This window comes from Abramis brama, assembly GCF_963993115.1.
Source record: "Abramis brama genome assembly, chromosome: 14".
Classification (NCBI taxonomy): Eukaryota; Metazoa; Chordata; class Actinopteri; order Cypriniformes; family Leuciscidae; genus Abramis; species Abramis brama.
Window position 1 is genome coordinate 36,926,172 of NC_139976.1, and position 15,751 is coordinate 36,941,922.

The 15,751-nt window shown below is 36.2% G+C and overlaps 1 protein-coding gene across 2 annotated transcripts in view; it reads right to left on the reverse strand.

The window, feature by feature from the left end:
* slc39a11 (solute carrier family 39, member 11) overlaps positions 1 to 15,751 on the reverse strand; it is a 150,812-nt gene that overhangs the window by 13,376 nt on the left and 121,685 nt on the right. For both annotated transcript variants that reach the window (XM_084136058.1, XM_084136057.1), the window contains exon 7: positions 8,986 to 9,055. In XM_084136058.1, coding sequence (XP_083992184.1) covers positions 8,986 to 9,055 — 70 coding nt within the window. The remainder of the gene's footprint in view (positions 1 to 8,985; positions 9,056 to 15,751) is intronic.

Sequence of the window (15,751 nt, forward strand, 5' to 3'; positions counted from 1 at the left end):
TAAACTGATGGATGGACAGATGGAAGGACGGACGGACGGACAGAATGATGGATGATGACAGATAGATATAATGAATGATAAATGGATGGATGGATAGAATAAACAATGGATGGATGGATGAATGGATGGATAAAACGATAGAGAGAACAGATAAGACGACATAAAATGATCGATAGATGGATGGATGGATGGATGGATGGATGGATAAAATGAACAATGGATGGATGGATGGATGGATAAAATGAACAATGGATGGATAGATGAATGGATGGATAAAACGATAGATAGAACAGATAAAACGACATAGAACGATGGATGGATGGATGGATGGATGGATGGATGGATGGATGGATGGATGGATGGATGGATAGAATGAACGATGGATGGATGGATGGATGGATGGATGGATAGAATGAACAATGGATGAATGGTTGGATGGATGGATGGATGTATGGATAGATTGAACAGATAAAATGACAAAACGATATATGGATGGATGGATAGAATGAACAATGGATGAATGGTTGGATGGATGGATGGACGGAAGGATGGATGGATGGATGGATGGATGGATGGATGGATGATAAAACGATAGATAGAACAGATAAAATGACAAAACGATAGATGGATGGATGGATGGACAGAATGAACAATGGATGGATGAATGAATGGATGGATGGATGGATAAAATGATAGAAATGAACAATGAATGGATGGATGGATGGATAAAATGATAGATTGAACAGATAAAACGACAAAACAATAGATGGATGGATGGGTGGATAAAACGATAGAACAGATAAAATGACATAAAACGATAGATGGATGGATGGATGGATGGATGGATAGAATGAACAATGGATGGATGAATGAATGGATGGATGGATAAAACGATAGATTGAACAGATAAAACGACAAAACGATAGATGGATGGATGGATGGATGGATGGATAAAACGATAGATATGAACAATGGATGGATGGATGGATAAAACGACAGATAGAACAAATAAAACGACAAAACGACATCTCAATCATTCCTGAGCAGAGGATTGTGGGAACTGAAGCATGAACCTCTCGTCAGTCTGTCAGATGAGAATCAAATGAACAAACATGATTCGTTAAACGAGTGTGCTGTGCTGCAACAATGACACCACATCAGAGGAAGCCTGAGGACGAGAAGAGTCCAAAACATGAGCACATACAGACCGAAGCTCAGAGAGAGCTAAAGCTGAAGAACACACACAGATTTAGAAGAAACACGAGATCAAAACTGCAGAGATGCGAGCTCACACTCTGTTTGACTGAGCAAAGACTCAATAAATCAATAAAACCAACAAAGAAATCCTGTATGGTCCACATCTGGGAAAAGCACAAACCTTCTGTCCCAAATCGACATCAAGAAATCAATCTGGAAGTTTTTGGGTCTTGGCTGACAAGCTGTTTATGATCTTCTGCAAAGGTCCATTGTGCGGCAGAATTCCTGTTGGCGTGTGTGTTTGGTTAAGCGTACACTCACAGGACCAGTAAACACAGTAGATCATTTCCCAGAACACATCAACATAGTCCATCAAACACTGAAGACAATGCTGAACAACAACAACAGACACACATTTATGACCCTGGACCACAAAACCAGTCACATGGGTCAGCTTTTGTCTGAAAGATGAATAAATACGCTTTCCATTGATGTGTGGTTTGTTAGGATAGGACAATATTTAGCCGAGATACAACTATGAAAATCTGGAATTGAATGTGAATTGAAAATGTGAATTGAATTGAATTGAATCGAATGTGAATTGAATGTGAATCTCGCCAAGTAGATCCAACTAGTTTAAATGGAGTAAATCTAGGTAAATTAAAATATGCTTTTTTTTTTTACTAAACGAACACAAAGAAGAGTGAAATTTCCATTTATATACACGAATGCAACAATGCACAGCTCTGATAATCTATCGCATATAAAAAAGCAACTTAAAGGTATTGCGGAGGATTTTCTTTTTCCGGGTGGATCATCAAGACTATTGGTCCTCCTAGTTGTCAATCATTCTGGTGATATGTTTACGTAAGGCCGTCGTACGTGCTCGTCGTAGTTTTCGCTTTCTGCGCATGCGCACTTTCAGGTGTATTATGTGTGGTGAGCTACGGTTTCACCATTCATTGAAGCTCGCCGTTCTCACCGGGTTTTTTCAAAATGTCTGAGGGTCGCAAGAGAAAAAGTGTCTACGAATTGTATGACAAGAAGAGAAAGGCCTCTGAAGAAAGAAACAAGACCAGAGTGTTTTTGGGAGAATATTTCACACGCTGGCGTGCGCTAAAAGCACAGGTTGGGCTTCCCACTGATGCCTCAGTCGCGAAGTTTCTACTCGACAGGTAAAGGAAAGTAGGCTTGTATGAGCCATGCCGACAGCAACTTGTAAACAGAGCGTGCACGAGGAGAACTAGGCTCGTGCATGCTCTCTCGTGCACACGTTTAATAGGCGTTCCCTCTCGGGAGCAGGTTGAGTGTTGCGCATGTGCATTTTTTCAAAAAGTGGAGAGGGCGGTTCTTTTCTAAAATTCGGGAAAATCCTCCACTATACCTTTAACTACATATATTTTTAATTAATTAAATGTCAAGTATGAACTTAAATAATGATGAAAACGCATAGAATCAGAGATAGAACTTGAATTAATTGAAATAACATTCAAACTTCAAATTAGTGACACTATTAAAACATCTCTAAAGACATTTACAGACATTAGTAATGTAATAAATAAATTAATAAATAAATATATAAATCAAATGAGGTTCAATAATGGCTTGATTAGACTGATATTAAACGGCAGATCCAGGATTATTGCCTGGACAACATTTAACAAAATATGATAATACGATTATTATTATCCACTTTGACATTCTTTCCCAATTGACTGACCCGCTTATATATCGCAAATTAATTATATATATATATATATATATATATATATATTTCCATAAAGTGGCTAAACACTAAGCTCTTAATCGTCAAAAATGATTGGTCAGGAAATTTAAGCAAATAATTAAATTATTTAAATTAAGTTAAATTATCAGCCCATTTTCATTATTTTTTCTCAGTAACTTTCATCATTAAAAGTCTTTCACCAGAGGAAATTGCTGAAGGAAAGGCGAGCATAAGATCGACCTCCACTAAAATGAGCTTGTTCGCTCTTTAAATATGACATAACTGATGCGTAGAGGACTAATGTTAGTGCGCCTCAGGGTTTTGACAGAAACACCTCCAGCAGAGAGGCAGGAGGGGAGATGTTATTCCAGCTGAGTTCATCACATTTAGCCCTGGAAATAAAATAAACTTGTCGTAAAATGTTTTGACAACTCCAGGGTCACGTCACCTCCGCTGCTGCATGCGATGAGGAACGAGTCAGTACAGTTCAGTGATGTCAGCAGCACATTTATCCCAACACACACTCGAGTCCGAGTAAAAGATCTGGGCTTCGGCGGATCTCAGAAACATGTGCTCTGTACCTACATTTGAGATGCAAAAAAAAAAAAAAAAAAAAAAGAAAGTCCCAGTTTCTTTGAAGAGTCTCAGAGCATCTGGTTTTAACAGTCCACTTGAGTATGTGGGTACTGGGGAATGCAAGGACTGCTTTGACTGGGAGAAGAGTGCTGGGAAAGGGAAAGAAACAGAAGAGTGGCTTTTCCCTGGAAAACAAACAGACTTTTGTTTCAGAGGAGAGAGAGAAGACTGTCTGTCTGACTGCCTTCAGTGGCTCAGGATGGAGGACGAGACGCTCTCACAAACTGGGAAAGCAGTGTTTAATGACCCTGCAAGTTTGATTCAACTATCAAAATATGAGGAAACTATTATATTTTTTTTAACATATTTTAAATATGAGGGAAGAACTAAACTCTAAAGGTATTATTTAAAATCAAAAAGCTGACAGGAAAACGCATACATTGACTACAACATAGCATTTAATTGGTTCTCTCTTGTTTTTGCATGTGTTCATAAATTTTCATGACAGTCTGGCCAAAAATTGGAAATAAAACTATTGATTCCAAGCACAACTACACTCTTAAAATATGCTGGGTTGTTTCAATAAATGTTTGGGTCAAATATAGACAAACCCAACCGTTGATTTATATTTTTAAAATACATTTTTTAGCCCAATGGTTGGGTTTGTCCATATTTGACCCAAACATTTATTGAAACAACCCAGCATATTTTAGAGTGCTTTAACAAATTTTTAATAATATTTGAATAAAAGGGTAAAAATGTCAATTTTCCATCACTTCTGGCCACATCCAGAACCTCTGACAGGTCAAGATGTTCAGACGCCTCTGAAGAAACAACCATCTCCTCTAAGGTTGAAGGTGAAATAATGTTAGCAAACGCACTTTAGGTTGTGTATGTCTGGAAAAGGCCATTTGTTGCCACAGAAAATCGCAAAAATATAACACAGAATTAAACTTTTCAGCATAAAGGTCAGGGTAATAAAGTTAGTGGTTTTCGGTGTCCTAATAACATACAATTAGCACAAGCCCAAAAGAGATTCTTGAATGACTAACGTCTGATATTTGGAGGAACGTAAGAATCGCCACTGACTGAACAGGTCTATAACGTCAACGTTATTAATTGTTTGTTGAGGGTTTTTCATGTGAAGACCAAACACTCGGAAGGTTTCAGTTCTTTTCTGAATGGAAAACATGATCCAATGTGGCTTCCCTGTAGATCCCTGTGAATTCCAGCCATCCCACATTAATTACCAGAGACTAATGACAATAATGTAAACTGTTCCACTTCTCAGAAATCCTTTAAAAGAGATCTGGGATTCTCCTGGTTCCTCAAAACAACACATTGAAGGACTTTAAAGTCATGCAAGTGTTGATTACATTGTATGTTTAGCCAGAAAGGACAGACAGAAGGAGGGTACAGTACAGTATAGTACAGTATAATACAGTAGAGTAGTGCAAAGTGTAATATAACTAGAGCAGAGTAATGGTGACTCTGGGAAAAGTCCCTCAAAAGTCATAATTTCAAAACTAATGATTTTATTTTATTTTCAGAATAAACTGGTTGTGTGTTTGGGAATTTCACATTTCTTTCTTTCTTTTTCACTTAATAACGAAAGTCTTGTGGGGATATTCTGGTGCAGCTTCACAAAACCAACAAGGTTTGTGTCGTGGAAAAGACATAAATACGCGATGAACACAAAACCAAAACCAGCAGCACTTTCTCCAGTGGAGTCGAGAAATGGAAGAATCAAAGCTGGAAGAAACTGTTTCTTTATTTTGCAGCATTTATTCTAAATGATTTATCCGTGCACATCATCATTACTGTTTTAAATTTGTTCCTGTGATCTTGAATCAGGATAACTCCCTCTTGCAGCATCTCTTCTCTGATGAGATTTTGTTCTGTTTTTATTTTATTTATTTTTATTTTGTTATCTTCTACATTTGTTCTTGTTCCAGAAGCGTTTCATTCGGATATACGTCACAATAGGGAAGAAAAGACCAGTCCGTTTCATGCCGACTTTAAATCTTTCTTTTTCAAAATACACCGATTAAGCATTATTAACAATAATAATAAAAAAAATGTGCATAATTAAATTTATAAATGTATTACATTTAAATGTATTAAATAAATTTCTCTTGATTAAAAACATTTAAAATCTCCCCTTCATAGAACTCAATTATAGATTAGATTATAAAGCAATAAAAAATAATAAACCTTTCATTTTGAAAGAAAAAAATATATTTATTTATTTATTTTAAAGTCACCATGGAATCAAAATTGACAATTTCAGTCAACAGTGTTTTTTATTTAAAATAATTCAAAATCGATAAAGTAGAATATATTTTTGATATATTTCATGTTGGATATATAGTACATGCAACTTTATCCGCATACATGCAGTATTCTCATGTAACAATATCTACTGTATAGTAAACACCAACTGCTTGATTGTTTGTTTTGTTGCCAAATGTAACTATATTCTAACCCAGCTGTAATCTGCTAAATGCAACTATAATGCATGGAAATACTGAGATATTATAAACAATAACATCATGATTTTATGTAAAGCTGCTTTGAAATAATGTGCTATACACATAAACTTAACTTGACTTGAGCTCTACCAAAACCTTGAGATATACACAGGCATATTCCTATGAATGGGAGCAATATGGCGGGATAAGATGTGTTGAATGACTTGCCTTAAAGGGACTTTGGCTCCACTCTCCGTTTGCCCTCGTGCGATTGTTTTTAGGCTGAGACAAAGACCTCTTTCTTGTGCCGTATCATACGTTCAAAGCTGCTCTGTGTTTACTCGTTGAACAAACTATGTCTCCATTCATCCATCTGTCTCTCCTGCTCTCTGCGCTTTTAATCATGCGCAAATAGAGGTTTCATCTAGAAAGCGCAGAGTAGGAAACCCTGAGTTGTCAGTATGGATGTAAAGAGATTATATGATTGCAACACTAATCCGAAACAGCTTTTCCTATATGGAAATACATGGTATTAAAGGCACACACAGACAGAAATGCAGAATAAAAGACACACATTCAACATCTGCGAGCTTTGGCTCACATCTGGTCACAAATGTGCGCACACATAGTGGAGTCCAGGTGCTTGAACGCTTACAATGCGGCTCTGATTCTCAGCGATGGCTAATAGACTCCATCTGGGAGTAAGATGTGAACACTTGTTAGCCGGTTTCCTTCTCGCTCGCTCCCTCCCTGTCTGGCAGGATTCTCACGTTTAAACAGACTCGAGAACATGGATATTAACATGTGTGCAAGAATTATCACAACAGCACGTTCTTTGTGTGTGTGTGTGTGTGTTTGGGAGAGACACAGAGATCTCACAATACCAGTTTCGACCACTTGGTGACAGCATCACACAATCCTGTCGGCAAAGCTCACACTAAACCGCAGACTATGCATGAGCCCTTTTAAATAAATAATTCACCCCACAATGAATCAACTCATCATCACGTCCTTCTGGCCCCATATTAGTTTCTTTCTCGACAGAGAACAATGAAGAGAAACTGTTCATGTTCCAGTATACGCCTGACTGCAAAAAATCTAGAACCCATTTCAACTTTCAATTTTTGCCTTGGCTGAACTTGGATGAAGTCATTTCAACTTAAATTATATTAAAGTGACGTAAGAAATCAAGTTGAATCACGTATAACTTTTATTTAAAAAAAGTTGAAATCGCTTATTTTAATGGTGAGTTAATGTAATGTAAAAAACATGGCTGAAAGTGATGTCCGGATGGTTTTAATGAACCTATGATTAAACCATCAAAATATGAGGAAAATATTTTCTATTTTTTAAATATGGTAAATATGAGAGAAGAACAAAACACTAAACTTAGTTAAGGTATTTGTCTGACAAAATTACTTGGCAAAAAAGTAATAGGTTTATATATGTAAAAAAAATGCAAAGAAAACAAAAACAGCTGTCAGGAAAAAGCATACATTATCAGTTCGTTTTCGTTGGTTCTATCGTTTATTTCCCCCGCATGTGTTCATCACTAACTTGTATGACAGCCTGGACAAAAATTATGTTGCATAATTTGGCGTGTTTCATTGCGTTATCACAAATAAAACAAATGACTCCAAGCACAATTATATGCTTAATATTTCAATTAAAGTTTGAAGATGGCCAGACATCACTTTTGCTCACTACTGTATGCGTGACCGAGCTTTTAACTCTTCAACATTTTTGGGATTTAATATATTGCATTTTTAGTTGTTATCTCATTTGAGGGCAGTTTTTGAGATATTAGCAATTAAAATCAATGCTTTCAATATAGCAAAGGATGTTAGATATTCATGAAAAGCAACTTGTTTTTTTACTAACTACAAGAGGAAGTGATAAAACACGTGTTCTCAGTCCAGATCCTCAGTTGTTATGACTTCAAGCATTAGCAGCCACTATCTTTTACTATTACAATTTGTCTACATTCAGTCCAGTGTACTTCTGGCTTCATCATATATTTTCTATAACCCGTAAAAAAACTAAATCAGATGTTAGACAGAATGTCCCTGGTCTTTTTCAAACAACAAAAGTATGGCTATTTACACTGCAAAGCTCAAGAAGCACTACAAAAGTATCATAAAGTTATGACTTGTGTACTGTATTCTCCCGAAACTAGCTTTTTGTGTGGAACAGACTGAAATTTAGGCCGTTTTTGACTGAAAATCTTGATGGATGATTCCGGTCCTTGATTCTGATTGGTTGAGCCGTGTTCGACGCCTACAAACATATACCTGTGATAAATATTAAAATAAATATTTTAATGGACTAATCGTTTTATAAAAGCATAATATAAGCCCACTAAACTGGTTTACAGTGAATTTAGCATCTACATCTGAAATTGGTTGTTTGTCGTGTGTTTTAATGCATTATACTTTCTAAAGATACGTTCAATAAATAGATAAAGTATTATAATTCATTATAACTGTGGTTACAATTATTCATGAGACATATAATGCCTTATAAGGTGCATTACCAGGCATAATTAATGCATTAAAAATACTTTTATGATGCATTAAATATAAAGGCTAATATATAGTCTTAACAAATTTTCTATTCACTGTAATTCAACTTAAATTATTGTAATTCAAATTATTGTATTTCAACTGTAACGCTTTAAATCTTTATGTATAATCAAATTGGCTGTTCATGTCATTTCAACTCATTTTCTTGCCTAGATGAACTTAGAAAAATTAAGTTGAAATTGGTTAAATTATTTTGATGAGTTGAAGCAATGGAAAAACATGTTGTCATGACTTATTGATCATATCATTTTTAAAGAGTTGCTAGTTCATGTTAACTAATAAATGTTGGAACCTGATTGTTACCAAAATCTTTGAATGGCCAACTTTTATTATGCTTTTCACAACAGAAGCGGTGACATTCTGCTAAACATCTCTTGTGCTTCACGGAACTATCCTTTGGTGAACTATCCTTTAAACTGTGTTCATGACTTACCTGGCGCTTTCAAACGTCGCTGATGGAGTTTTTCCGACGGCCCCAAAGCCTACGCCAACAGCCAAACCCTCTGGAAAACAGGACACACACACACACCTGGTCACACTACAGTCTTTCAAACTGCAAGCTAAGGTTGTTAAGAAGAGCGCTGATGATCAGGACAAAATTTGAACAGGAGATGAAAATTACATGCTTTCCATTTATAGTCTTCAAATGTCGTTTGAAGGCGGTGTGTGAGATTCAAACCAATGCAGAGGATGCTTTAATTCTGCCAAACTTTCATCCAAAGCCATTTGTTTTTCGCAGACTGCAGCAAGCAGATATAAAACAGAACGGCGTCCACAGTAACTGTCTAGTCTTGGGTCACTGTGGCTTAGAAATGAATCTCCAGCCCGTACTGAAGGTACGCCTATTTTTGTAAAGAGCAAATAGCCATTAAAGAGAACGTTCATCCAAAAATAAGAATCCTGCCATCATATGCTCACCCTTGTGTTGTATAAAACACAATATGAACCGTTTTTGCTCCATATAATCAAAGTCGGTGGGGTCCAATGTTGTTCAGATCCCAATGTTCTTCAAAATATATTCCATACAGATTTGCAATGATATGAGAGTGAGTAAATGATGACAGAATGTTCATATTCTTTCCGTTTAAAGGGGTGGTTGATTATGATTTCACATTTCTAACTTTAGTGAGTGTGTAATGTTGCTGTTTGAGCATAAACAACATCTGCAAAGTTACGACGCTCAAAGTTCAAAGCAAAGGGAGATATTTGCTTTTAAAGAGATTGTTTTTTTAAGGACTACAACAAACGGCTGGTAGAGACTACACCACATTCCTCCCGGGTTAGTGACATCACCAACCCTAGAATTTACATAAACCCCGCCCCCTGAACACGATTTATAGATTATCAAGACAGAATATGCTAATCAATGACTAGAAGATAACTACACATACATAAATTCATCAACTAACCATTCAGAAATGTTGTCTACATGTTGTCACTTCTTCTTGAGTCTCTCTATCATTGTCTGACTCCAGTTTGAACATAAAAGGCTAAAAGTTTTTGAAATTTTCAGGACACAAGCTGCTGAAGCTCCGCCCCCTGTGCCGGGAGCAGCAGCTCATTTACATTTAAAGGGACAGACACAAAAACGGTGCGTTTTTGCTCACCCTCAAAAAGTGACAATTTTAACATGCTATTAAAATATCTGTGGGGTATTTTGAGCTAAAACTTCACACACACACTCTGGGGACATCAGAGACTTATTTTACATCTTGTGAAAAGGGCATTATACCACCACTTTAAATATAAATGTGGCCTTAAAGAAAAATATTCTGAAAGTTCCAGTCCTTTATTATGATTGGCTGAGCTGCATTCGAAGCCATTGTAAAATCTCTTCAGTTCATAAAAATACAATTGTTAGCTCATATTAGCTCGGGTCTGTTTTACTGTGCCTTATATTAAATGTGTAATATCATATGCAGTTCATTTTCAATTTCCAAACATGTTTCCTGTAAACTCTCACTTCTCAATTTCATGTTCTCTGCATGGCACTGCTTTTCATCTGTGAAGCAAATAGCGGATTTGTCTTGATCTCATGGGGTTTGTACTGGTATTGGAGTTTAGATTTCAGACATCTTATATAGAGACAGATCCTTTTTCAGTCCAGAAGCACCTCAGCCATCTGATAGGTTGACAACCAATCAAAGCCCCATTCTTGAGTCCAATTCAATTCCACATGCTCTACTAGCGCTTCTGACTCCCTCACACAAACCTCCGGACAGATCAGTGCGTGTGTGTGTGTGTGTGTGTGTGTGTGTGTGTGTGTCGAGCATTTATGTAAAAATGTTCATTCAAAGCCATCACTCAGATTAATCAAGTCAATCTTATCTTTAGCCAGGAAAATTCATTCTGGGCTCAGAGGAAATTAAGGATATGTAAATGCATTCGATATCAAATCAACATGGCATTAAATCAGATACAAATCTGACGCAAAACACTTCTGCTGTGGCTAAAGTGACGGTTCAAAGCTGTCTTTCACATTAGCAAAGCGTCTAAAAGGCAATATTTAAACGTGGATCATCTTAAAGGCAAACAGTTGGTTAAAAAACATGACAAAACACACAGTCAAAAGTTTGGGATCAGTAAATTTTTTAAAAAGAAATTAATACTTGCATTCAGCACGAACACATTAAATTGATCAAAAGTGACAGTAAAGACATTTATAATGTAACAAAAGATTTCTATTTCAAATAAATACTGTTTGTTGGAATTTTTCATTAATCAAAGAATTATAGAAAATAAAATGGATCATAGTTTCCACAAAAATCTGAAGCAGCAATACTGATTTCGACATTGATAATAATCAGAAATGTTTCTTGAGCAGCAAATCGAAAAAATGTAATAATATTTCACAATATTCCTGTTTTTACTGTATAAATAAATGCAGACTTGGTGAGCATAATAGACCTCTTTCAAAATGTGTTATTATTATTTATATATATTATTATTATATATATAATTATTTATATATATTTTAAATATGTCTATATAGTATTTATTAATTTTCATTTATTAGTTTTAGTTTATTTAGTTATAGCTATTTTAGTATTTCAACTTAAACTAAGCGAAGGTACGTGGCACTTATTGTATCCGTTGGCGTTCTTATAATTTCTTAAAATCTTAAAATTTCTATGGCCGCCCATAGAAATGCTTGTGGGAAAGTTGTGAAATTTGGCACACAGATAGAGGACAGTCTGAACTGTCACCATAGCAGATTTGGTGTCTCTAACTCAATCCCTCTAGCGCCACCAACTGTACATATGATGTAATTTTCCGTCATGAAAATTTTTTCGCCTTTTTTAATTTTCCGGAAAAACAACTTTTGTAACCAGATCATCTTCAGACCATACCAAAAAAGTTATGGAATTCAAGTTGATTTGCCGATTTATTCTCAAATGCAAATGAATTCTACCAAGAGCATGCCAAAATGGACGCAAAGCTATATCTCCGCAATGCTTTAGCAAATTCTGACCAAACTTGGTGTGTGTTATGACAACCATGACCTGAGGTTACCTGCACAGTTTCCGCACAGTGTCACCTAGTGGTCAGGAGATATGAAAAATGGCTATTTTTGGTTATAACTTCTTAACGGTTGGGCCAAAAATCACACATTCGGTGCAGCATGTCGAACGATACCCAATTTTCCCATATCGGCCAATTTGCGCGTCGGACAAATTTGAATTTTAACATAAAATGCAACATTTTACGAAATCATTGGCATTTTGTTACAAAACTGTGTCTTCGACACCATGCCTTAACAGTACTCAAAAAGTATCAGGGCAGCGCCACCTTGTGGTCAACCGTTATAATGACAAACTGAACTTAATAGATTCCTTGGGTCATGCCGGGGACATAGATACCAATTTTGCCATAATCGGCTAAACTTTGTGTCCTCCATTTTGATTTTCTTTAAAAACACTCTTTTTCAAACTCCTCCTAGACTTGTCACCTTACTCTGACCACAAAACATCAATTTGGTCACAGTGCCACCTATTGGTCGAAAGTGATAAACCATTAAATCAAATTACTAGTGACTGTATTTATTTTCCAGCCATTTTGCCTAAAAATCATCTTAAAATGTCTTTATTTACTCGTTGCAGTTGGTCTGATGCTCCCGGGCATGTTGGCATGACTTATCATGTTCTTTGTGCTTGGCCCCGATAACTGCTGCTTGCATCTATATTTTTATACTTTATTTAATTTTAGTTAATGCTTATTTTGTTTCAAGTAACAATTTTTTTATGCTTTCAGTTTCAGTCAACAGCATTAACCCTCTGGGGACCACAAACGCGCCCGCGCGTTTTGCTCGTTTTTTTTTTTTAGCAATGAAAATAAACACTAAATGCTCTGTTAATTTTGATCTTTCATTTTCGTGTAATACATCAATCGATCCTGTTCAGTTTCTATTTTTTTTCTGTATACTCACAATAAAAATAAAGTGTTTTGCTTTTTGACAAATAAAGAAAAATTAACATGATGCGATTTCTGCCTTCTCTCTGTCAGTAAACTCCCATTTGAAACGCGTTCGAAAATGATCTGTAACTCCGCGAAAATTCAGTCAAACAGGCAAACAGACACACGGGCATAAAGCTTGAGATCGCATCTTTTAAATGAAGTAATTTATATAAAAAACAAATATTCTCAGCTTCTGTAATCTGTATAAAAAGAGAGCGACTCCTGTCGAGCTCATTACGACCTAATTCACAGTAATGTGACCACTCCCCGGAGAGCGCGTGCTATTCAAACGCAAATTCTGAGAACTATTTCAGAGCTGTGAAACGCCCACATCAGCTGTAAACAAAGCGCGTCGCGACTCCTCGCGAGTGAGACATTATAACCTACCTTATGGAGAAAAGATTCCTCAGAACAGTGCTGATGAGGAGCAATATCTCCTGAAATGAGGAGCAGATTCCGCTGAGGAGTGAGGTAGGCTGTTTTCTTTTCTCACGTGTGGAATAACGTTATGGAATAACGTTAGTGTAGGCCTATGTAAACCGCAAAAAGATGAATCGCATTTCTATAATATGACTCGCCTTTCTGTGAGATGAATGAAGGGGACATATTTGTAAAGACTGTTTAGCCTAAATATGAATCGCGCGTCTGTGTGTGAAAGAATAAACTGCTTTGCTATAGCCTACTGAGATGAGTAAAAATCGACTGGAATATGTTGAAATAAAATGTATTTGTATAAGCAACGTATTAAACTGCAAAAAAAATACTATTTTTGTCAAAAATAAATTCATAGACTAAGATGTTCCAATGTTGGCTATATTCAAACTAATGAATACATATGATAAAATGTAGGCCTATAATCTTTTTTTTTTTTTTTTTTTTTTTTACAAAGAAAGAGTACACTTGAAATATTGTTGAAATTGTAATTATTGTTGTAATTGTAACATTTTTAATAAAATAGCAAAACATATTTACAAGAGAGATGTAAGCGAAATCTTAAATGGTCAATATAAGTCTTCTTCTAAATACATCTTTTGTCCTTGCATTGTGGCTCAGTCAGTTTCACACCTGAGTGAATGGCTAATTATGCAGAGTGGGTGGGACATTCATAATCTAAGGTGTAAACTACTCCTCCCCCTCGCATATTGGCTTTCCAAGCAAAACCTGTTTTACACCATTTAAATCAATGTATTTTTTTTTTTGTGAACGATAAAGCAAGACTATTTTTACATCATTTTGAAGCTAGAACTCAAAGGGACAACATCCATTAGTCAAAAGTCTTGTGGACACATATTTAATATGTGTTTTGTGGTCTTAATTCAGCAACTTTCATTTTAATTTTTTCCAATAACCACGCATAAACATTATTCTCTTAAAAATACAAACATCTACATACACGTTGCTCGCATATTATGGTAGCCCTGTTTGTGCTATATAGAGTGAATTTACACCTTTGCCATTAACATGTTTATAAATAACTGAAAAAAGCACAAATGTCAAGGCATGTCAGAACATCTCAAGGACCCCAAAAACAGCTTGGTCCCCAGAGGGTTAAAGGTCCCGTTCTTCGTGATCCCATGTTTCAAACTTTAGTTAGTGTGTAATGTTGCTGTTAGAGCATAAATAATATCTGTAAAATTATAAAGCTCAAAGTTCAATGCCAAGCGAGATATTTTATTTAACAGAAGTCGCCTACATCGAACGGCCCGTTTGGACTACATCCCTCTACTTCCTTCTTTAATGATGTCACTAGAACCGTTTTTTGACTAACCTCCGCCCACAGGAATGCTCCCTCAACTCTACCGAAATTCGTTTATGTACTTGCGCACTTCTTATAACTTACTGTGTTTACTCAGCTCTTACGGTGATTTTCTGAAGTAAAACTGACGCTTCATCTTTTGTGTGATGTACAATAAACTTTATTAAACTCATCAGTATACGTTTGATCATCATTCAGACAGCAGACTTGTAATGTTAGGCTATTAATAAATAATGGATACATACAAGCAGATGACAAATAAGTTATAATAACCGTAATTAAACTACTAAACTATACCTGTTCCATCTCTATACAGCACTCTGACTCTGTAGGCATTATTGTCCGACTCGAAATGAACACCGTTACTGAGAGTTTCTGATATTATCATCATTCCGTGAGATGAAATTGTCCTGACAGACTGAGCGCGAGCTCATGAAGCTCCGCCCCCCTGGGTCGTCCAGCAGCAGCTCATTTGCATTTAAAGGGCACACACTAAAACAGCGCGTTTTTCTGTGCCCCAAAAAATGACAATTTAAACATGCTGTAAAAAATGATCTGTTGGGTATTTTGAGCTGAAACTTCACATACACACTCTGGGGACATCAGAGACTTATTTTACATCTTGTGAAAAGGGGCATAATACGGGACCTTTAAGGTTACATTTTCCCCCGGGCATATGGGTTAGTTCAACTTAATACACTTTACTATACAAATTATACATAATTCTGAAGATTTCCACCACAATCATCAGAAAACGTTTTTTTTAAAAGTATGTAGGCCTATTCTTATGCTCCACCATCTCGCCTGCCCTCTGCTTTTTTACTCTGCCCACATTAGATTTGATGAGACATTAATGCTGCTGGTAGCCTATTTTTAACTCTGCATTCGGACCAGTATTAATGAACATCATCATTAGGACCCACTGCAGTGCTGATGTCGAGACGTATCACTGAAAGATTCTTGTTTGAAATACACTGTAACAGACAAG